Here is a 16121-nt window from a genome sequence, read left to right as displayed (position 1 = left end):
GTTTTTTTATTGTGGTAAAATGTATACAACATACAATTCACCATTTTAACCACTTCTTAAAAAGATTTTTTAATGTTTTTAATTTATTTTAGGGGGGGTGGGAAGGGGCAGAAAGAGAGGGAGAGAGGGATATCCCAAGCAGGCTCTGTGCTGTCAGTGCAGACCCCAACATGGGGCTTGAATCCACAAACCGTGAGATCATGACCTGAGCTGAATCAAGAGTTGGAGGTTTAACTGACTGAACCCCCAAACACCCCTACCATTTCAACCACTTTTAAGTACACAATTCAGGAGCATTAAATATATTCGTAACATGCAACCATCACCACTATTTCCAGAACTTTTCATCATCCCAAACAGATACCAAACCTGTTGAACAAAAACTTAAAAATATATATTAAAATATATTACCAGGTGCATGGGTGGGCTCAGTCAGTTAAGCTTCTGACTTCAGCTCAGGTCATGATCTGTTTGTGAGTTTGAGCCCTGCATTGGGCTCTGTGCTGACAGCTCAGAGCCTGGAGCTGCTTCGGATTCTGCATCTCTCTCTCCCCTCTCTCTGTCCCTATCTGCCCCTCCCCTGCTCATATTCTGTCTCTCTCTCTCTCTCTCTCTCTCTCTCTCAAAAATAAGCGTTAAAAAGTATATTACCATTCTCTTGCTTTATGTTACTAAACCATCAGCAATACTCTTCCCCCTTCCTAATATCTTAGAATTCTTCTGTATTAGTCAGAATAGGACAGGCTGTACCATGGTAACACATAACCCCCAAATCCTGTGGCTAACAGATTCAGTTCTCACTCAAGTTACATAGTCTACACCAGCCAGTGAGTGTACTTGCTTCTCAGTCTTTCAGAGGCTCAAGCTAAGGGAGACCCAATCATGTCATGGCTTCAGAGTTTGGAACATGAGGCCTTCATGATCACCAAGGCAGGGCAAGGAAGTGCTGTAGAGCCTTGAACCAGCAATCAAATGCTTCAGCCTGGAAATGGCACATGCCACTTGTAAGAACTTTGTTAGAACTGGTAACACGGTGGAGGGGGACACGTACATTCCTTCCTTGTTATCTGAAAGAGAGGAGAACTGGGTATGTGGTCTCTACATCTTCATCTGTACCCTCCCTGATACAAAATTGGCTTCATTTAACTATTTGCATTTTTTTCCTATTAGTGAAGCCCACACATTAACGTTTTACTTTATGTAATGCCACAAGAAATCCTGGAATAAGTGAAAACAATTAATTTAGAAGAATAGTAATTTGATCTAAGTGACAAGTCACACATCACAGAGTAATATATAAACACTGCTGTGGCTGACATGTTAAATTGCTATCTTTGGGCCCAGTTTTCTTCATAAATTCTAAATAAAAAAATTTAGTTTATTTATTTTGAGAGAGAAAGAGAGACAGTATGAATGGGGGAGGGGTAGAGACAGAGGGTGAGAGGGAAAGAGAGCATCTCAAGCAGGCTCTGCACTGTCAGCGCAGGCCCTGATGCCAGGCTTGAACCCATGAAACTGTGAGATCATGACCTGAGCTGAAACCAAGAGTCAGACACTTCACAGACTGAGCCACCCAGGTGCCCCAACAAATTATAACTTTTGAAGTACATGCTGAACTTTTTAGTAGCACTGGGCCCTCTGGTTTTCATGTGGTTAGGCATGTCATTGTGGACGCTCCATGGAGGATGATAAATATTGACCAACACTTGACAAGTTCATTAGCAACTTTTTTAAGAAATGGGAAATCAGTACTTGATTTCTCATTAAACATGCATTCTTTCTTTCAGCTCATTCCTGCCAAAAGTTTTCTTTTGTACAAAAAAAAAAGTTACCAATCAGTAAAGTACTTACATAGTCATACATTTGTACAGCACAATAAAGGACAAATGACTGTAGGTGTGGAGTTTGGATTACTCTATGTTTGATAGCAGCTCTACTCACCCTCATTTTCTTTTATACCTTACACTCAACCTGTAAGTGTTTATGCTTCATGTTGACTCCGATAGCCAGACAACTTCACTCATCTTGCAGGTTACTGCATGGGCCATTCTACTGACACATCAAATAGCCAGCAAGAGTAGCAGTGTAAAACCACTTCTCCTATGGCCACTGGAAGGAGTAACTGTCCCCACCTGATCATATTCCTGGGGGGGGGGGGTTCATTGTACCCACAGGTGCCCTTTATGTGGTTCTTGAAAGTGTGTTGGTTACACTGCTTCTGGAAAGGTCAGTAAAAGAGAGGTACGTTATCCTTAGTCACCTTTCAGGTTTTCTACTTGTCAAAGTAAGAACTCTGTTCACTGCTTATGTGTCTCATGTACTACTAGATGAGACCATGGCTGGAGACTAAATACAGGGTAGAGGTCCAGGAATCCATCTTGGCTTAGTTTTTTAAAAAATCTTTTCAATGCAATTATGTATAGTAAAACTCCATTTAAAAATGACACATCTGGGGCACTGGGGTGGCTCAGTAAGTTGAGCGTCTGACTCTTGATTTCAGCTCAGGTCATGATCTCACAGTTGTGAGATGGAGTGCCGCATGGAGCTTTACGTGGAGCCTGCTTGAGATTCTCTCTCTCCCTCTGCCCCTCCCCTGCTCACATGCATTCTCTCTCTCTCTCCCCCTCTCTCTCGCTTTCTCTCAAAAAAAAAAAAAAAAAAACAACAAAAAAAAAAAGACAAAAAAAAAAAAGACACATTCAGGGGAAAATTGTAAAAGGGAGGGGATTCCAAAGGTGTAAAGCAGGCCAGTTACAGTCAAAGGGGGATATAATAGGGTTCCACAGAGGAATGGAACCAACAGAATATGTACAAAATATGTACAGATATAGATGAGGAGATTTATTGTAGAAATTGGCTTGTGTAGTTATGGGGACTGAGAAGTCCCCCAGTCTGTCATCTACAAGCTGGTGAATCAGGAAAACTGGTGGTGTGTAATTCAGTCTGAGAACCAGGGTGAGGGCTGTTGGTGTAAGCCCTGGAGTTTGAAGCCCCAAGAATCAGAAGCCCCAGTGGCTGATGTCCAACGCCTGAGAGCAGGAAAGATGGATGTCTCAATTGAAGAAGAGAGACAGGGAATTTGCCCCTCCTTTGCCTTTTTGTTGTAATTGGGCTCTCCATGAATTGGATTGGATGATGCCTGCTCATGTTGGTGAGAGTAGATCTATACTCAGTCTACTGAATCAAATACTAATCTCTTCCAACACCCGCACGAACACATCCTGAAATAATGTTTAACCAGCTCTCTGGGCATCCTTGAGCCCAGTCAAGTTGGCACATAAAACCATCAGAGAGGACTTAAGGTCATGTGACTTAGAGCTAAGTGATCAAAGTTGATAACCTAATGGCTTGTTTGTCCAGTGTGTGCCATGGGCTGCTAGATTTTCTCTCAGAACATAAAGGAGGAGGGTGTTACTGTTTTTTGTTTTATCTTCACCAAATAACTAATTCCAAATATGCCCCACAATTTCCATGAAGGTCCACTGCCAATTATCCAGTTCTAGATAGGCCAATCTAGCAGGCACTGGGTCTAGTATTATTTAATCAGTCTAGGTATTAATTAATCTTTGAGTGCAAGGGGAAAAACCCTGATTCTGGCAACTTAAGCAAAAAGGCATTTCATTTGAAGTATGTGGGATGCTAAAGGAAACCTGAAAACCAGCCTTGGAATGGGTAGCTGGGTAGACTGCCAGGCAGCAGGTCTCTTGACAGTCGTGGCTGGAACAGATGAACTTTGTTTTTTCTGTCAGTTTTTTACTATGCTTCAAAGTCCTGGGAAAAAGAGTCTGGTTGGCTGAGCTTAGGGCATGTACCCTGCCCTTGGCAATGACAGGCTTAAGAGGAAGGATTAGCAGGAGCCTCCAGGGATCTCTTTGGATTCCCTAGTATAAGCTAGGCCCATGAATTTTACCAAGACTATGTGCTATGTGGGAAAATAATTACTCAGGTGAAAGTCAGGGTGCTTTTGGCAAGTGAGAATAAAGGCTCAGCATCCAAAGATCCCAGTATCTACCACTACAGCAAAAAAAGTGATCATATTAAAAAAAAAAAAGTTTATTTGAGGGAGAAAAAGAGAGAGAGACAGACAGAGTGCAAGTGGGGGAAGGGTAAAGAGAGAGGGAGACAGAGAATCCCAAGCAGGCTCTGCACCATCAGCACAGAGCCAGATGTGGGACTTGAACCCACAAACTGTGAGATCATGACCTGAGCCAAAATCAAGAGTTGGGTGCGTTAATCAACTGAGCCACCTAGGCACCCCCAAGAGTGATTATTTTAATGGTGTCAAAGCCTGAGTACTTATGAATATGTTGAGTTGGTATGTGCTGATTTATTTTACTATTTTCCAATTGTTAGATTGCTTCCTTTTTTGCCCTTCTTTCCTCCCTGCAATAAATAGCCCTAAGCATATACATTAAAATATATACATATATTTATAAATATATAATTAATAATAATAATATATATATATATTTAGGGCAAATTATTAGGTCGGGAAATATTGGGTCAAAAGATAACAGTGAGTATTTAAACTTTTTTCATTTTCTATTTTACTGAAGTGCCAATGAACTCTGAGGGTATGCCTCTAATCATTCTAGATTGGCTTTCCAGTGCCTTCTAGATTGGCCTATCTAGAACTGGATAATTGCCCGTTTGAAGGTCACCCTGTGGAAACCTCTCTCTGGGTCATATCAGGGGCATTTGTGGTGCTGGGAAAAGCATACTGTTTAGAGCTCTCCTCTTTCCTTCTGACATTTTTTATATATATTGCTATCTGGATAAAATGAAGTGCAAGGTCTCTGCTTTGGTCAATTGATTCACATACTACAGAAAAGAGGGCAGCATTTGCCTTAGGGATCTGTGGGCAGTGGGGAGTGCCTACTGATATAAGTCAGCATATATAATATGATATACCCAGCCCCCTCTTCTCCATGCGAAGTCTCTCCAAACCTGGGGGCAGGAAAAGGAGTCATTTCACTATGACAGGGCACTCCACTTGACCCACATCTTCATGAGCCGGGTTCTTCTAACTCCAAACTTGAGAAGAGTCCTAGATTTCTTCAGAGGATTTTCATTTAAATGTGAGAGAATTGGAAAATCCCGCCTTCCTTCCCTGTCACACCCATTCCCCATTTCCCTACCCCAGTTCACTGGGAATGTCTGCTTCTTAGCCAGGCTGCCAGGCTGGCTGGATTAAGCAGCAATGTGCTTTGTGTTATCATTGTCCCTCTGTCGCTTATTTCCCATGGCTGGAGTACACCAGACTGTAGATGCCTCGAGATTAGGAACTGTCTCACCTTGGCATTCCTTGCAGAAGTTTCCACAGTGCCTTGCTCTTTCCAGGTACTCAATATTTGCTGAATAACATTAGGTAAGTGGAATAGTTCTAGTATTTTCTTGGGGTCCCAATTTCTTCCAAGTTATGTCTCAAAGTGCTGGAAAAGGTGAGCATCTTCTAAAAACAATCAGGAAAGCCTGGGGGGGCGGTTTCTAAACTCACGCTCAATGTTCTGGGGGAAAGAAGCTAAGCCTGGTGCAGATGCAGATGGATGGGCACTCGCTCCCTCTTCAAGGACTGTATCCCTTCCCATAGTGCTCCAGCCACATGGCCTTTTTCAGTTTCTTGAACTAGCTCTTTGACAAAGCTTTCACTGGGCATGTTTTTTCCCCACTTTAGATCATATCCATGTTACCTGAACCCATTGAACTCCTCATCCTTCAGATCTGGGCTCAGTTGTTAATTCCTCACTAACATCTCAGAAAAGGCCATATTCCTACTACATATAGCATCATGTACAGTTCTTTCCTAGCACTTATCAGTGATTTCATTTAATATTTATATTTGTAATTATTCGATATGTTCTTTCTCTCTGACTGGAGACTATTAATTCATGAAGGCACAAAGTGTTCACTTGCACAAAAGTGCTTGTTTTGTTCACTACTGTCTTCCTAGTTCTAGGGTCCTCCCTGGTATATAGTGAGTGCTTCGTAAACATTGGAGGCATGAGTAATAGTTTCTCCACAGCACATACATGTACCCACTGCACTCCTGGAAGACACAGAGTGTATTAGAGCTTCCCATAGAAACAGAACCAACCAATGGGATGTATAAAAACATATGTTTTTACTGTGGTATAAATAGATGTATTATTTTTATTGTGGTAAAATACATATAACATAAAAGCTACCATTTTAGCTATTTTAAGCATACAGTTTAGCAGGATTAAGTATAATCACATTGTTGTTCAACCATCACCATTATATTTTATAGATTACTAGTTGACAAACCTGTTGTGTAGCATCCTCGAATCTTAGTGGCTCAACCCACCTTAAGCTCAAAGCGTCTCTATATACACTCCCAAGAAGTCCTATGATCTTGCATTTGCAAGCTGAAGAACCAGAAAGCCAGTGGTGTAAGTCCCAGTCCGAGTCTGAAGGGGAGAGACCCAGGAGCACCAATGTCTGACGGTAGGAGAAGATGGACATCCCAACTCAGAGAGAGAGAGAGAGAGAGAGAGAGAGAGAGAGAGAGAGAGAGAGAATTCACCTCCCTCTGCCTTTTTCATTCCAGCCCCTGATGGACTAGATGCTGGCCACCTGCGTTGGTCACCCCAAGCACAAAGAGTGGCTCCACTTGGGTGGCCCAAGCTATTTGGCACTACTCCCACCTCTGCCTCAATGACCAGTTGAGGGAAAGCCTCCAAGTTTAACTGAGATAGGGCATGGCAGGCCTCTAAACAGGCTTGATGCTCAGATTGAAGTAGTTGTGATAGGTAGGGGGGCATCTTTCCAGTGTAGAAAGTAGCATTGTTTTTAGGTAAATCTGGAAACGGTGAAGCCATTTGATTCTCACAAAGGAAATTTCCAAAGGGCTGAAGTCAATACTCAGATGGGGCAGAGCTGAGAAAATCACAGACAAATGAGCTGGAGTGGTGATAAATCTACAGAAGCCTGTCCCCGCTTTTCAGGGAGGATTTTAGTGATATGGTCCAATAATTTCTTGTTTATACTATTTTGGCACCTCCCCCCATACTTGTGAGAGAAAACAGCCTAATACAGTTTGGAAGACACCCAAGGATTTATCTTATATTTCCTCTCATTATATCATTTATGTTTCGCCATAGCAATAATTTATGTACCTCACTCATATAGGTGTCAGCCTGCAGCAGAGACTGCTAGGTGCCTGCTCAAAATCTATTGTCCTTTTTCTCTTTGTAAGAAAATACAATTTCTTTCAACACGCATTTTTGGAGTGCCTGGTGGCTCAGTTGGTTAAGCCTCCGTCTTCGGCTCAGGTAAAAAACCCCATGGCTTGTGAGTTTGAGCCCCACATCAGGCTCTCTGCTTTCAGCACAGAGCTCCCTTTGGATGCTCCGTCTCCCTCTCTCTCTCTGCCCCTACCCCACACCTTCAAAAATAAATAAACATTTTTTTAAAAGACCATATTTTTCTCTTGCTGCGAAGTGTGGCCATGTGACTAGGTTCTGGCAAATGATATAAAAAACAAAAATGTCTAAGACCTGCAGGAAGGCTGAAAACAGTGCTGACTCAGTTTGGGGGGAGGCACTCTTATCCTTTCCCTTCCTTCACAGAGGGAGCTGTAGGAGCCACCTTGTATTATGAAGTGAAACGGATTGGAACCCAGTGCTTCCCTGGGAACCCTGGAATCACGTTAGGCTATTTACTTCTGGACTTCTTTTACATGAGAGAGAAATAAATTCCTTGTGGTCTAAACTACTGTTATTTTGGATTTTCTGTTATAATGTGTCTGGACCTAATTTTAACTGACTCACCCTGAAACATATCCAAAGAATAGAGTAGAACCCTTATTTGAACTTTATAGGTGGCAACTTTGTTACTCATCGGGGGAAGACGACATGGTATGTAGAGGAACCTACATAAAGGGAAGGTTTCATCTGTATTAACCTCTATTTTATCTAGACTAGAACCTGACCAATTTGCATTGTTTCAAATCCTTATCTAATCCAGGCACGGAGCAAAGCCTAAAAATGCTTACCTGACACACAGAGTTGTATGTCTCCTAGGCACCTAGAGCTTAATGAGTCTGAAGCTGAAATTGATCTTGCCCATCCCAGTCAACACATCAACTTCTTATCCCCTGTTTTCCTTTCAGTGAAATGTTCAGTAAAGTTCATCTCCACCCATCTAACCTATCATGACAGGAGCCTGGGGGCCATCTTTGACACACCTCATTTCTGCACTGTTACTTAGAGGGTGAAGCTATGCCATTTCTTGCCCAGACAACTCCAAAAGCCTTCCCTCTGGACTCCACACAGGAGCTATAGAGAAAACACAAACCAGATCACATTATCATCATGCTGAAAACTCTTCAAAGGCTCCCAATAGCATTATGGTACAATCCAAAATCCTCATATGGCCTATGACGCTCTGTGTGGTGTGGCCCCTGCCTATCCGCCACCACCTGTGTTGGCCTGAGCCAGTATCTCTCAACGACTATGCTTCAGCTGCCTAACCTCTTTTAGTCTCTTGAATGTATGACTCTTTCTCATTCCAGAGGCTAGCAGAGGCTGGTTCTCTGCCTGGACTACTCTGTTCTCAAAGCCCCCTGTTTAATGGTTAACTCCTACTGATTCTTCTGGTCACTGATTAAATGACCAGAAGTCATTGTCTTCCTGACCTTACTCCTGATTTATATCAGGCTCTCAATTAGAATCTCTCACACATCCTTTACTCTAACTGTATGGCACTTTAATTTGAAATTAGATATATATTTGTGTGTGGTTTTGTGTTTTGTTTTGTTGTGTTGTTGCTGTTGTTTGGTACCATGCCAATTTCCCTCTAGAGAACACAAGCACAGTGAGGATAGACACTGTTTTGTATTCTGCTGTACCACCAACACCTAGTATAGTTCGTAATATATATAGAAACTTCACAGATATTTGTGGGAAGAATGAATTGATTAATGAAAAAAATTGGGGCCTAGGAACTCTGGAGCATCTGCTTTTGTGATCACTTTCCTTGAATTCTGTCTTACATGGTTTAATGCTATGATTTTAGGAGGACAGGTTTCCCTGCCCTGCCCCCCCCCCCCCCCATTTTTCACATACTGGTGGAATGTAATCTTCATCTCTGCCTCCTCCTGACCATCATCATTCTTGCTTTCAGCAGGTGCTTTACAAAAACAAAAATTACTATTAACAAAAATTTTATTAAGTTTTCTCAACCAACTTGCACTTGCAGCATCATTGTCTCCATGCCACGGATGGTAAGCCTGAGATTTAGAGATTTTCCTTTGCCAAGCTGGTACAACTACTAAGTAGGGAAGCTGACTAGGAGCTCCTAAATTTCTTTTTTTTTTAATGTTTATTTTTATTTTTGAGGCAGGGGAGGGGCAGAGAGAGAGGGAGACACACAGAATCTGAAGCAAGCTCCAGGCTCTGAGCTGTCAGCACAGAGCCTGACGCGGGGCCTGAACTCACAGACCTTGAGATCATGACCTGAGCCAAAGTCGGACACTTGACTAAGCCACCCAGGTGCCCTGGAGCTCCTAAATTTCTTTAGGAGAGATGGTACCATTGTACCATAAGGGTTTCCCTTACTTGGCCATACTTCTCATTCATTCCACAGTTACTGATCATTTCTACCAGGCCAGGTACAAGGTGTAACTGAATAAAACTAATTAGGGCCTTCCACTCTTGGTGATCATTGGTAGAGCTATTTAGTACTGAATTAAGATTAAAAAAAATTTTTTTTTAACGTTTATTTATTCCTGAGGGAGAGAGAGAGTGTGTGAGTGGGAGAGGAGCAGAGAGAGAGGGAGACACAGGATCTGAAACAGGCTCCAGGCTCTGAGCTGTCTGCACAGAGCCTGGCGTGGGGCTCGAACCCATGAACCATGAGATCATGACCTGACCCGAAGTCGGACACTTAACCAACTGAGCCACCCAGGCGCCCCCTTTTTAAAAAAAAAAATTTTTTTTTAACGTTGAATTAAGATTTATATTCACCTGCTGTTTAAATTGTTTTGGGGAGTGCGTGTGTGTATGTGTGTGTATGTGTGTGTGTATGTGTAAAGACACAAGTAACAGTATTTTCATGATGTTGTATAATTGTTTTAAACAATTGTATAATTGTATAATTGTTTTGCTCCAAAATATCTAAATATCTGGCCACATTGAACCAGAGTCTTTGTGGCTGGAAGTAGAAAGTGGTAAGGAAGAAGAGGCACTCCTGGAGCAGCCCCCACCCCACCCTCCTTTTTAAACTTTATAGTTGAGGTATTTCACATACCAAAAAAAATTCACCCATTTAAATTATACAATTTAATGATTTTTAGTAGAGTTACAGAGTTGTACAATCATTACCAAAATCTAAGTTTAAATTATTTTCATCATCCCCAAAGGAAACCCTTATTCTACCCCCACCCCACCATCCAGCCTCTGGCAATAACTAATCTATCTACTTTCTGTCTCTTATGGATTTCCCTGTTCTGGACATTTCACATGAGTTGAATAATATATGTGGCTTTTTGTGACTGGCTTCTTTCACTTAGCATTATGTTTTGAAGGTTCATTGTGTTGTAGCATGCATCAGTCCTTAATCTTTCTCTATTAATATTCCATTAGTAGATTAATATTCCACTGTATGGATACACACATTGTGTTTATCAACCCATTCATCAGTTGATGGATATTAGTGCTGATTCCACTTTTTGGTTATTATGAACAATGCTACTATGAACAAGTATTTATTTGTGCAAACATGCTTTCATTTCTTTTGGGTACATGCCTAGGGAGTGCAATTGCTGGCTCAAATGTTAAATTTATGTTTAATGCATTGAGGAGTATCAGCAGCCCCTCTTTATGAGGATAGGTTTAGGGTTTTGCCCAGAGGAATTTAAAAATATATATTTATTTTTATTTGTTTTGAGAGTGAGAGAGAATGCAAGCCAGGAAGGGGCAGAAAGAGAATCCGAAGCAGGCTCCACAGCTCAAACTCACGAACTGTGAGATCATAACCTGAGCTGAAATCAGGATTTGGATGCTTAAGGGAGCCACCCAGGCACCCCATGGCCTAGAGGATTGAGTGCCTGTCAATTTGTCTTGTTTTGCCAGGTCCTCACTGTTTGTTTACATCCCTTTTATTCTTGCCTCTTTCCCCTTATATTTGCCTCTTTTATTCTCTTCTCTGAAGAATCCAGCCCCCTGCTGATTTTAGTAGGAACTGAAGCTTTCAATGCCTAAACGTTATTTGTAAAACATTTGGAACTCTCTGGAGGATGGACATTAAAGTAATAATGTTTATCTGTTTTTCTGAGGGTTAGCCCCACGCTGGAGGTGCTATTTTGTAACAAAAGAGCTCATTGAGTAGGAGGCTTATTTAACTTCTTCCTGAGGGTTAGGCTCCTACAACATGCTGTCCAAACAGATTCTTAATTACCTAGAGCTGAGTCTGAAAGTTTTAGAGAATAGCTTTGAAGTTTCTTTGTGGAAAGCAACATCTTTAGTAAACATATATATGTAAACATGTGTTGTGAGCTTGTAAAAAATGTGCGCAGAGTTCCTGGTGTGTGCCTGGCACATAATAATTGCTTAATAAATTGTAAGTTGCCATTATAAAAAGTTACTGGAATGAACAATTGATTTCTTTTGGAAATACATTTCAGGAACTTAAAATATCTTAACTTTTTAGGAGACACATCCGAGTTCTGCCAGAGAACACAAAATACTTTTCCATGTGTGCTGACACAAATTCTCATTTGATCGTCACCCCCGCACCTCATGAAACCTGGCATTTGTTTTCGTCGGTTATTTTTAGAACAATAAAGATCATCTCCACCTACCCAAGCAAATTTAATCTGCTGAATACAACAGAGACAACTTTTCAGTGGTTTAGCCACCCCTCTCTCTCCCTCCAAGCGGTTCAGTGTGGATACGCAGCAGGGTGTAATAGAAACTCTCGGCCCCCAAACTCTTCCTGCTCATGTAAAGCTTTCAGTTAAAGCGGAGATTCAGCACGCATTTTACTGCAGATGGGGAACGGGAATAAGGAAAAGCGAGCCCTGCGTGCGAGAAACTTTCACAGCTCAGGGTCGCTCCCAGGATAAGTGAGATCAAGGAGTCCATCGTTTCCCCTAGCAGGCCAGACCTCTGCGTGCAGTCGCTGGCAGAGCGGGGATTATAGACTGCAACTAAGTCTCCCCTTCCTTGCCCAGGTCGAGTTCTCTGCATCCGGGAGCCTGCGGGAAGTCATCCCAAGTGGGGGAGCCGAAAAAAGGGATGGGCACGCGCCCCGGGGGTGGAGGAGAAGCGCGGGACGAAATTCTAGATCGGAGGAGGCTCGGAAGGAAGAGGAGGGGCAACTGCGCGTGGGGAAGAGAAGGAAGAGGCTGCCGGGGAAAAAGGAAGAGAAGGGAAGGGAGGGAGGAAGAAGGAAGGCGGATAAAGAAGGGGCGAGCGGAGGCGGGCGCCCGGGGCGGGGCGGGGCGGGGCGGCTGGCGCCTCGGGGAGGGTCTGCGGGGCGGGGCGGGGCCGCGGGCGCCCGGGCATCGGCGGGGGCTGCCGGGATTGGGGCGCCGCGGTTCTCGCTCGCTTCGGCCGCCAGGCTCCGCTCCGAGGGACACGTCCGCGCCGCGCTCGCCGCGCGCCTCTCCGGGACTTCCTGGCCGCTGCCCCGAAGCCCGACGCGGATCTCCGCAGGGCGCTGCGGGCGGGTGGCGGACCGCAGCAGTCATGGGGCTGCAGCCCCTGGAGTTCAGCGACTGCTACCTCGACAGCCCGTGGTTCAGGGAGAGGATCCGCGCCCACGAAGCGGAGCTGGAGAGGACCAACAAGTTCATAAAGGAGCTCATCAAGGACGGGAAGAACCTCATCGCAGCGACCAAAAGTAAGCGGCGACCTGGGCGCGGGCGAGCTGCGGTGCGGCCGGCAGGAGCCTCTGCGGGAGCGCGAAGGGCAGTCGCGCGCCCCAGCTCAGCCGCCGGTGGAGCCGGGAGGCCCCGGGCTCCCTCCTGCCCGGCTCCGCAGGCAGCCGGCGGCGAGTCCCCTTTCCCGCCCCTCGCCATCGGCAGCGGCCAGAGCCGGGAGCCGTGCGTGGGAGCGCGCCGCCGGCAGCCCGGCACCCCTTGGTGCCTGCGTTCCCTGCCCGGCCCGCCCGAGGTCAGGTTGGATTGCACCCTAAAAGCTGCCCGGTCCTTTCCTGAAACAGAAACATCAGTTTCACTCGCCTTGTCTCGTGACCTCTCCAGAGGACTTTCTGGGGATTCTTTGAAAACCTGCTGGGTGTTGAATTTTTCAAAAGTCCCTGAAACGACACTCTTACCGTGGTATTTTCTGATCGTTTCGGACCATCTCGTCCCGAGTCCTTCCCTGTGCCAAACCAGAAAGTCCACCTGGCCTTGTGCTGCTTTCCGCACATTCTTGACCTCCTGCGCCGGCGAGGGTTCAAAGATTGCGGCTTGTAAGGGGGAGCAGACAGCCTACCCTTTGGCTGGAACCAGCAGTGCCTGCAAATAGGGAATTTCACCCTGGTCAGGCTTCATGCCAACCTCCCTGGTTCTTCTCTGTGTGTTTTTTTTTTTTTTTTTTAAACTACGAAATGGCCACTGGAGAAATAGATCTCTGTAGGTATATCTATTATCCGAGGAGATTCTTTTTAGGAGGGAGAAAGGCTAAAATTCATGCTGAAACACCGAGTTGGTGATGCTGTTGGATATGGGGCGGCATTAGCTCCAGTGAGGAGCTGGGTGGCCTGACCACACCTGTAGCCCATAGACCTTCTGAGGATGCTGCTGAGTGCCCTCTTAAGATAGCAGGCAGGGGACAGGGCAGTATCCAGCTTCTACAAGTCTGTGTTGCTGGGGTCTTTATCTTTTATCTAGTTTCTCAATTCGGTAATTCCCAGTTTTGGGAATTAGTCACTTGTACACTTGTTTGTAGATATCAACTCTGGGGAAAAATACCCTGTATCACCCTCTTCCCTACCCCCCCCCCCCCCCCAATTTTGCATTAAGATTAAAACCTACTGAACAAACTGTCTCAAGAACCCAGCACAGTGTCTGAACAGTAAATATTCATTTAACGAATGAGTTGAACTAAGTTTTAATAGGAAGAATTTAGTGAGCCACCCCTGTAATTTTGGGAGCAGGTCAGTCAACTTCTTTGGACGATGTCCAGGGTTCCTTTTGGTTCTCTGACCTTGTTCGTGTTGCAAAATGAAGCTTGGGCATCACTTTGGGATGTGTGGGCTTATTTGGATGATTTTTTGTCCAGTGCCTTGGGATTAGGTATGTGTGTTGGGTGGGAAGTAGGGAGAGTCTGTAAGTATGTAGGAAGGAGGGAGGAGAGGGCAGGGTGTACGTGTATGTGTGAATGAACGTGAGGGAGAGGACTCCTTTCTGTGGCTTGGGTCAGTGGCCAGGGGAGTGTACATTCTCCTCTCTTACTGGCCTTAGCAGCTCCCTCTGGAGCTAGGAAGATGAGGGGGGAGGCTTTGGTATGGGGAGAGGCAGATGGCAAAGCCAGTTTGGCCACTGGTAGAAAGCTATTTATGTGACTGCATGTTCCCTCTTCTGCCAACAGGACACATGCCTGGTGTCCCAGCAGCAGCTGGTACATCTGGGGGGCCAGCTGTCAGCCTTCCTCCCCAGAATGTAGACTTTCTGTGAACTGGTCTTACTCCTTTTGATTCTTGTACTTTACCATAAGAAACATAATTTATAATCGTAAGAGCCCCCAGAAAGTATATTTTTTTCCTCATTGTGTTTGATTAACTTAAATTCTTTTTTTTTTTTTTAATGTTTACTTTTGGGAGAGAGAGACACACACTGGGTAGGTAGCAGGAGGGGAGGGTCAGAGAGAGGGAGACACAGAATCCGATGAAGCAGGCTCCAGGCTGCAGGCTCCAGGCTCCAGGCTCCGAGCTGTCAGCACAGAGCCCGATGTGGGGCTCCAAATCACGTACCACAAGATCATGACCTGAGCTGAAGTTGGCCACTTAACCAACTGAGCCACCCAGGTGCCCCTGATTAACTTAAATTCTTTCCCAGAAGACAGCAAAAAAAACCCTACAGCTTTAGCTCACTTGCTTTAGGCAAGTTAGGAAGACCCTGTGTTTGCCCAGCCCACTCCTTAAATTTTAATTCTAGTTCCCATCAAAGACTACAAGCACCAATAGGACTTAAGTCAGGGCACCTGAGTTTAATTCACCTTTACTGTGAGGGCCTGGCTACATGACAGCTGCTCAGGTCACTTAATTCTTTTGTGTTCAGTTTCTTTTGTCCTACTTCTTCGAGGCATTGGTAAGGTCCTGCAGTGTTTGGAAATTGCAGTGTAGGTCAGCTGTTTGCCTAACCAGTTGAGCCTTTCTGTATAACATCTGAGAGCCAAGAAGTGAAGGGAGGACATGAGGTGGAGGGAGTTGCTGCAGAAAGAATAACAATCAACTAGGTCAGACTGATTAAATTTTCGGATGTTTTACACCTTGTTGTGCAAAAATAGCATTTGGTGCATTTTCAGAATTGAGTTTAAGTGATTTCTGTTTTTCATTGCCCTGTAAGATGTCTCCTGGGTGCATTAGATACTTGTTGGATTTATGTAGTTCTGATGTCTTGATGTTTGAATATTCCATAAATATTTAAAGAAGTTGGAGGTGGCTCTGTGGGACTTGAAGGCTTACTGCTGGGTTCAGTGATGGTGGCAATCAGCAAATATTTAACATCTATGATTCATTAAATATTGGGATTGAGATTCGAAGAGGTAATAAGTCCAAGGCCCTTGTCCTTGAGTTTATCATCCTGTAGTTGAATTCAGTTCAATCTAGGGAATATGTTTGAACACCTGTAGCATTGTGCTAAATTCCATTTTGTTTAAGTTTGTTTTGAGTGAGAGAGAGGGTGCTTGTGTGTGATTGGGGGGAGGGGAGTGGCAGGGAGAGGGAACAGAGAGAATCCCAAGTAGGCTCTGTGCTGTCAGTGACTCAGGGCTGGAGCTCACAAACTAAACCTTGAGATCATGACCTGAACTGAGATCAAGAGTCAGACGCTTAACTGAGCCACCCAGGTGCCCCCACATTGTGCTAAATTCTTGAAGAAACAAAGGATACACAGACACACATATTGAAAGGTTAAAAATTCAGTGACAAGC

The 16121-nt window shown here is 44.4% G+C and overlaps 1 protein-coding gene across 3 annotated transcripts in view; it reads left to right on the top strand.

Moving 5' to 3' along the window:
* The first annotated feature begins 12513 nt into the window (after positions 1-12513).
* Positions 12514-16121, top strand: part of ARHGAP10 (Rho GTPase activating protein 10) — a 321716-nt gene continuing 318108 nt past the window's right edge. The window contains exon 1 of one of the 3 annotated variants that reach the window (XM_053901202.1): positions 12514-12864. In XM_053901202.1, the coding sequence (XP_053757177.1) occupies positions 12711-12864 (154 nt within the window). In that variant the 5' untranslated portion in view covers positions 12514-12710. The remainder of the gene's footprint in view (positions 12865-16121) is intronic. The other 2 variants (XM_053901200.1, XM_053901201.1) reach the window with 2 other exon arrangements.

The sequence above is a fragment of the Panthera pardus genome, unplaced genomic scaffold (genome assembly GCF_024362965.1).
Source record: "Panthera pardus isolate Hobbes unplaced genomic scaffold, ASM2436296v1 HiC_scaffold_13, whole genome shotgun sequence".
In the NCBI taxonomy this organism is placed as follows: Eukaryota; Metazoa; Chordata; class Mammalia; order Carnivora; family Felidae; genus Panthera; species Panthera pardus.
The sequence above is the reverse complement of the archived record's forward strand: the minus strand, read 5'-3'. Positions and strand labels throughout refer to the sequence as shown.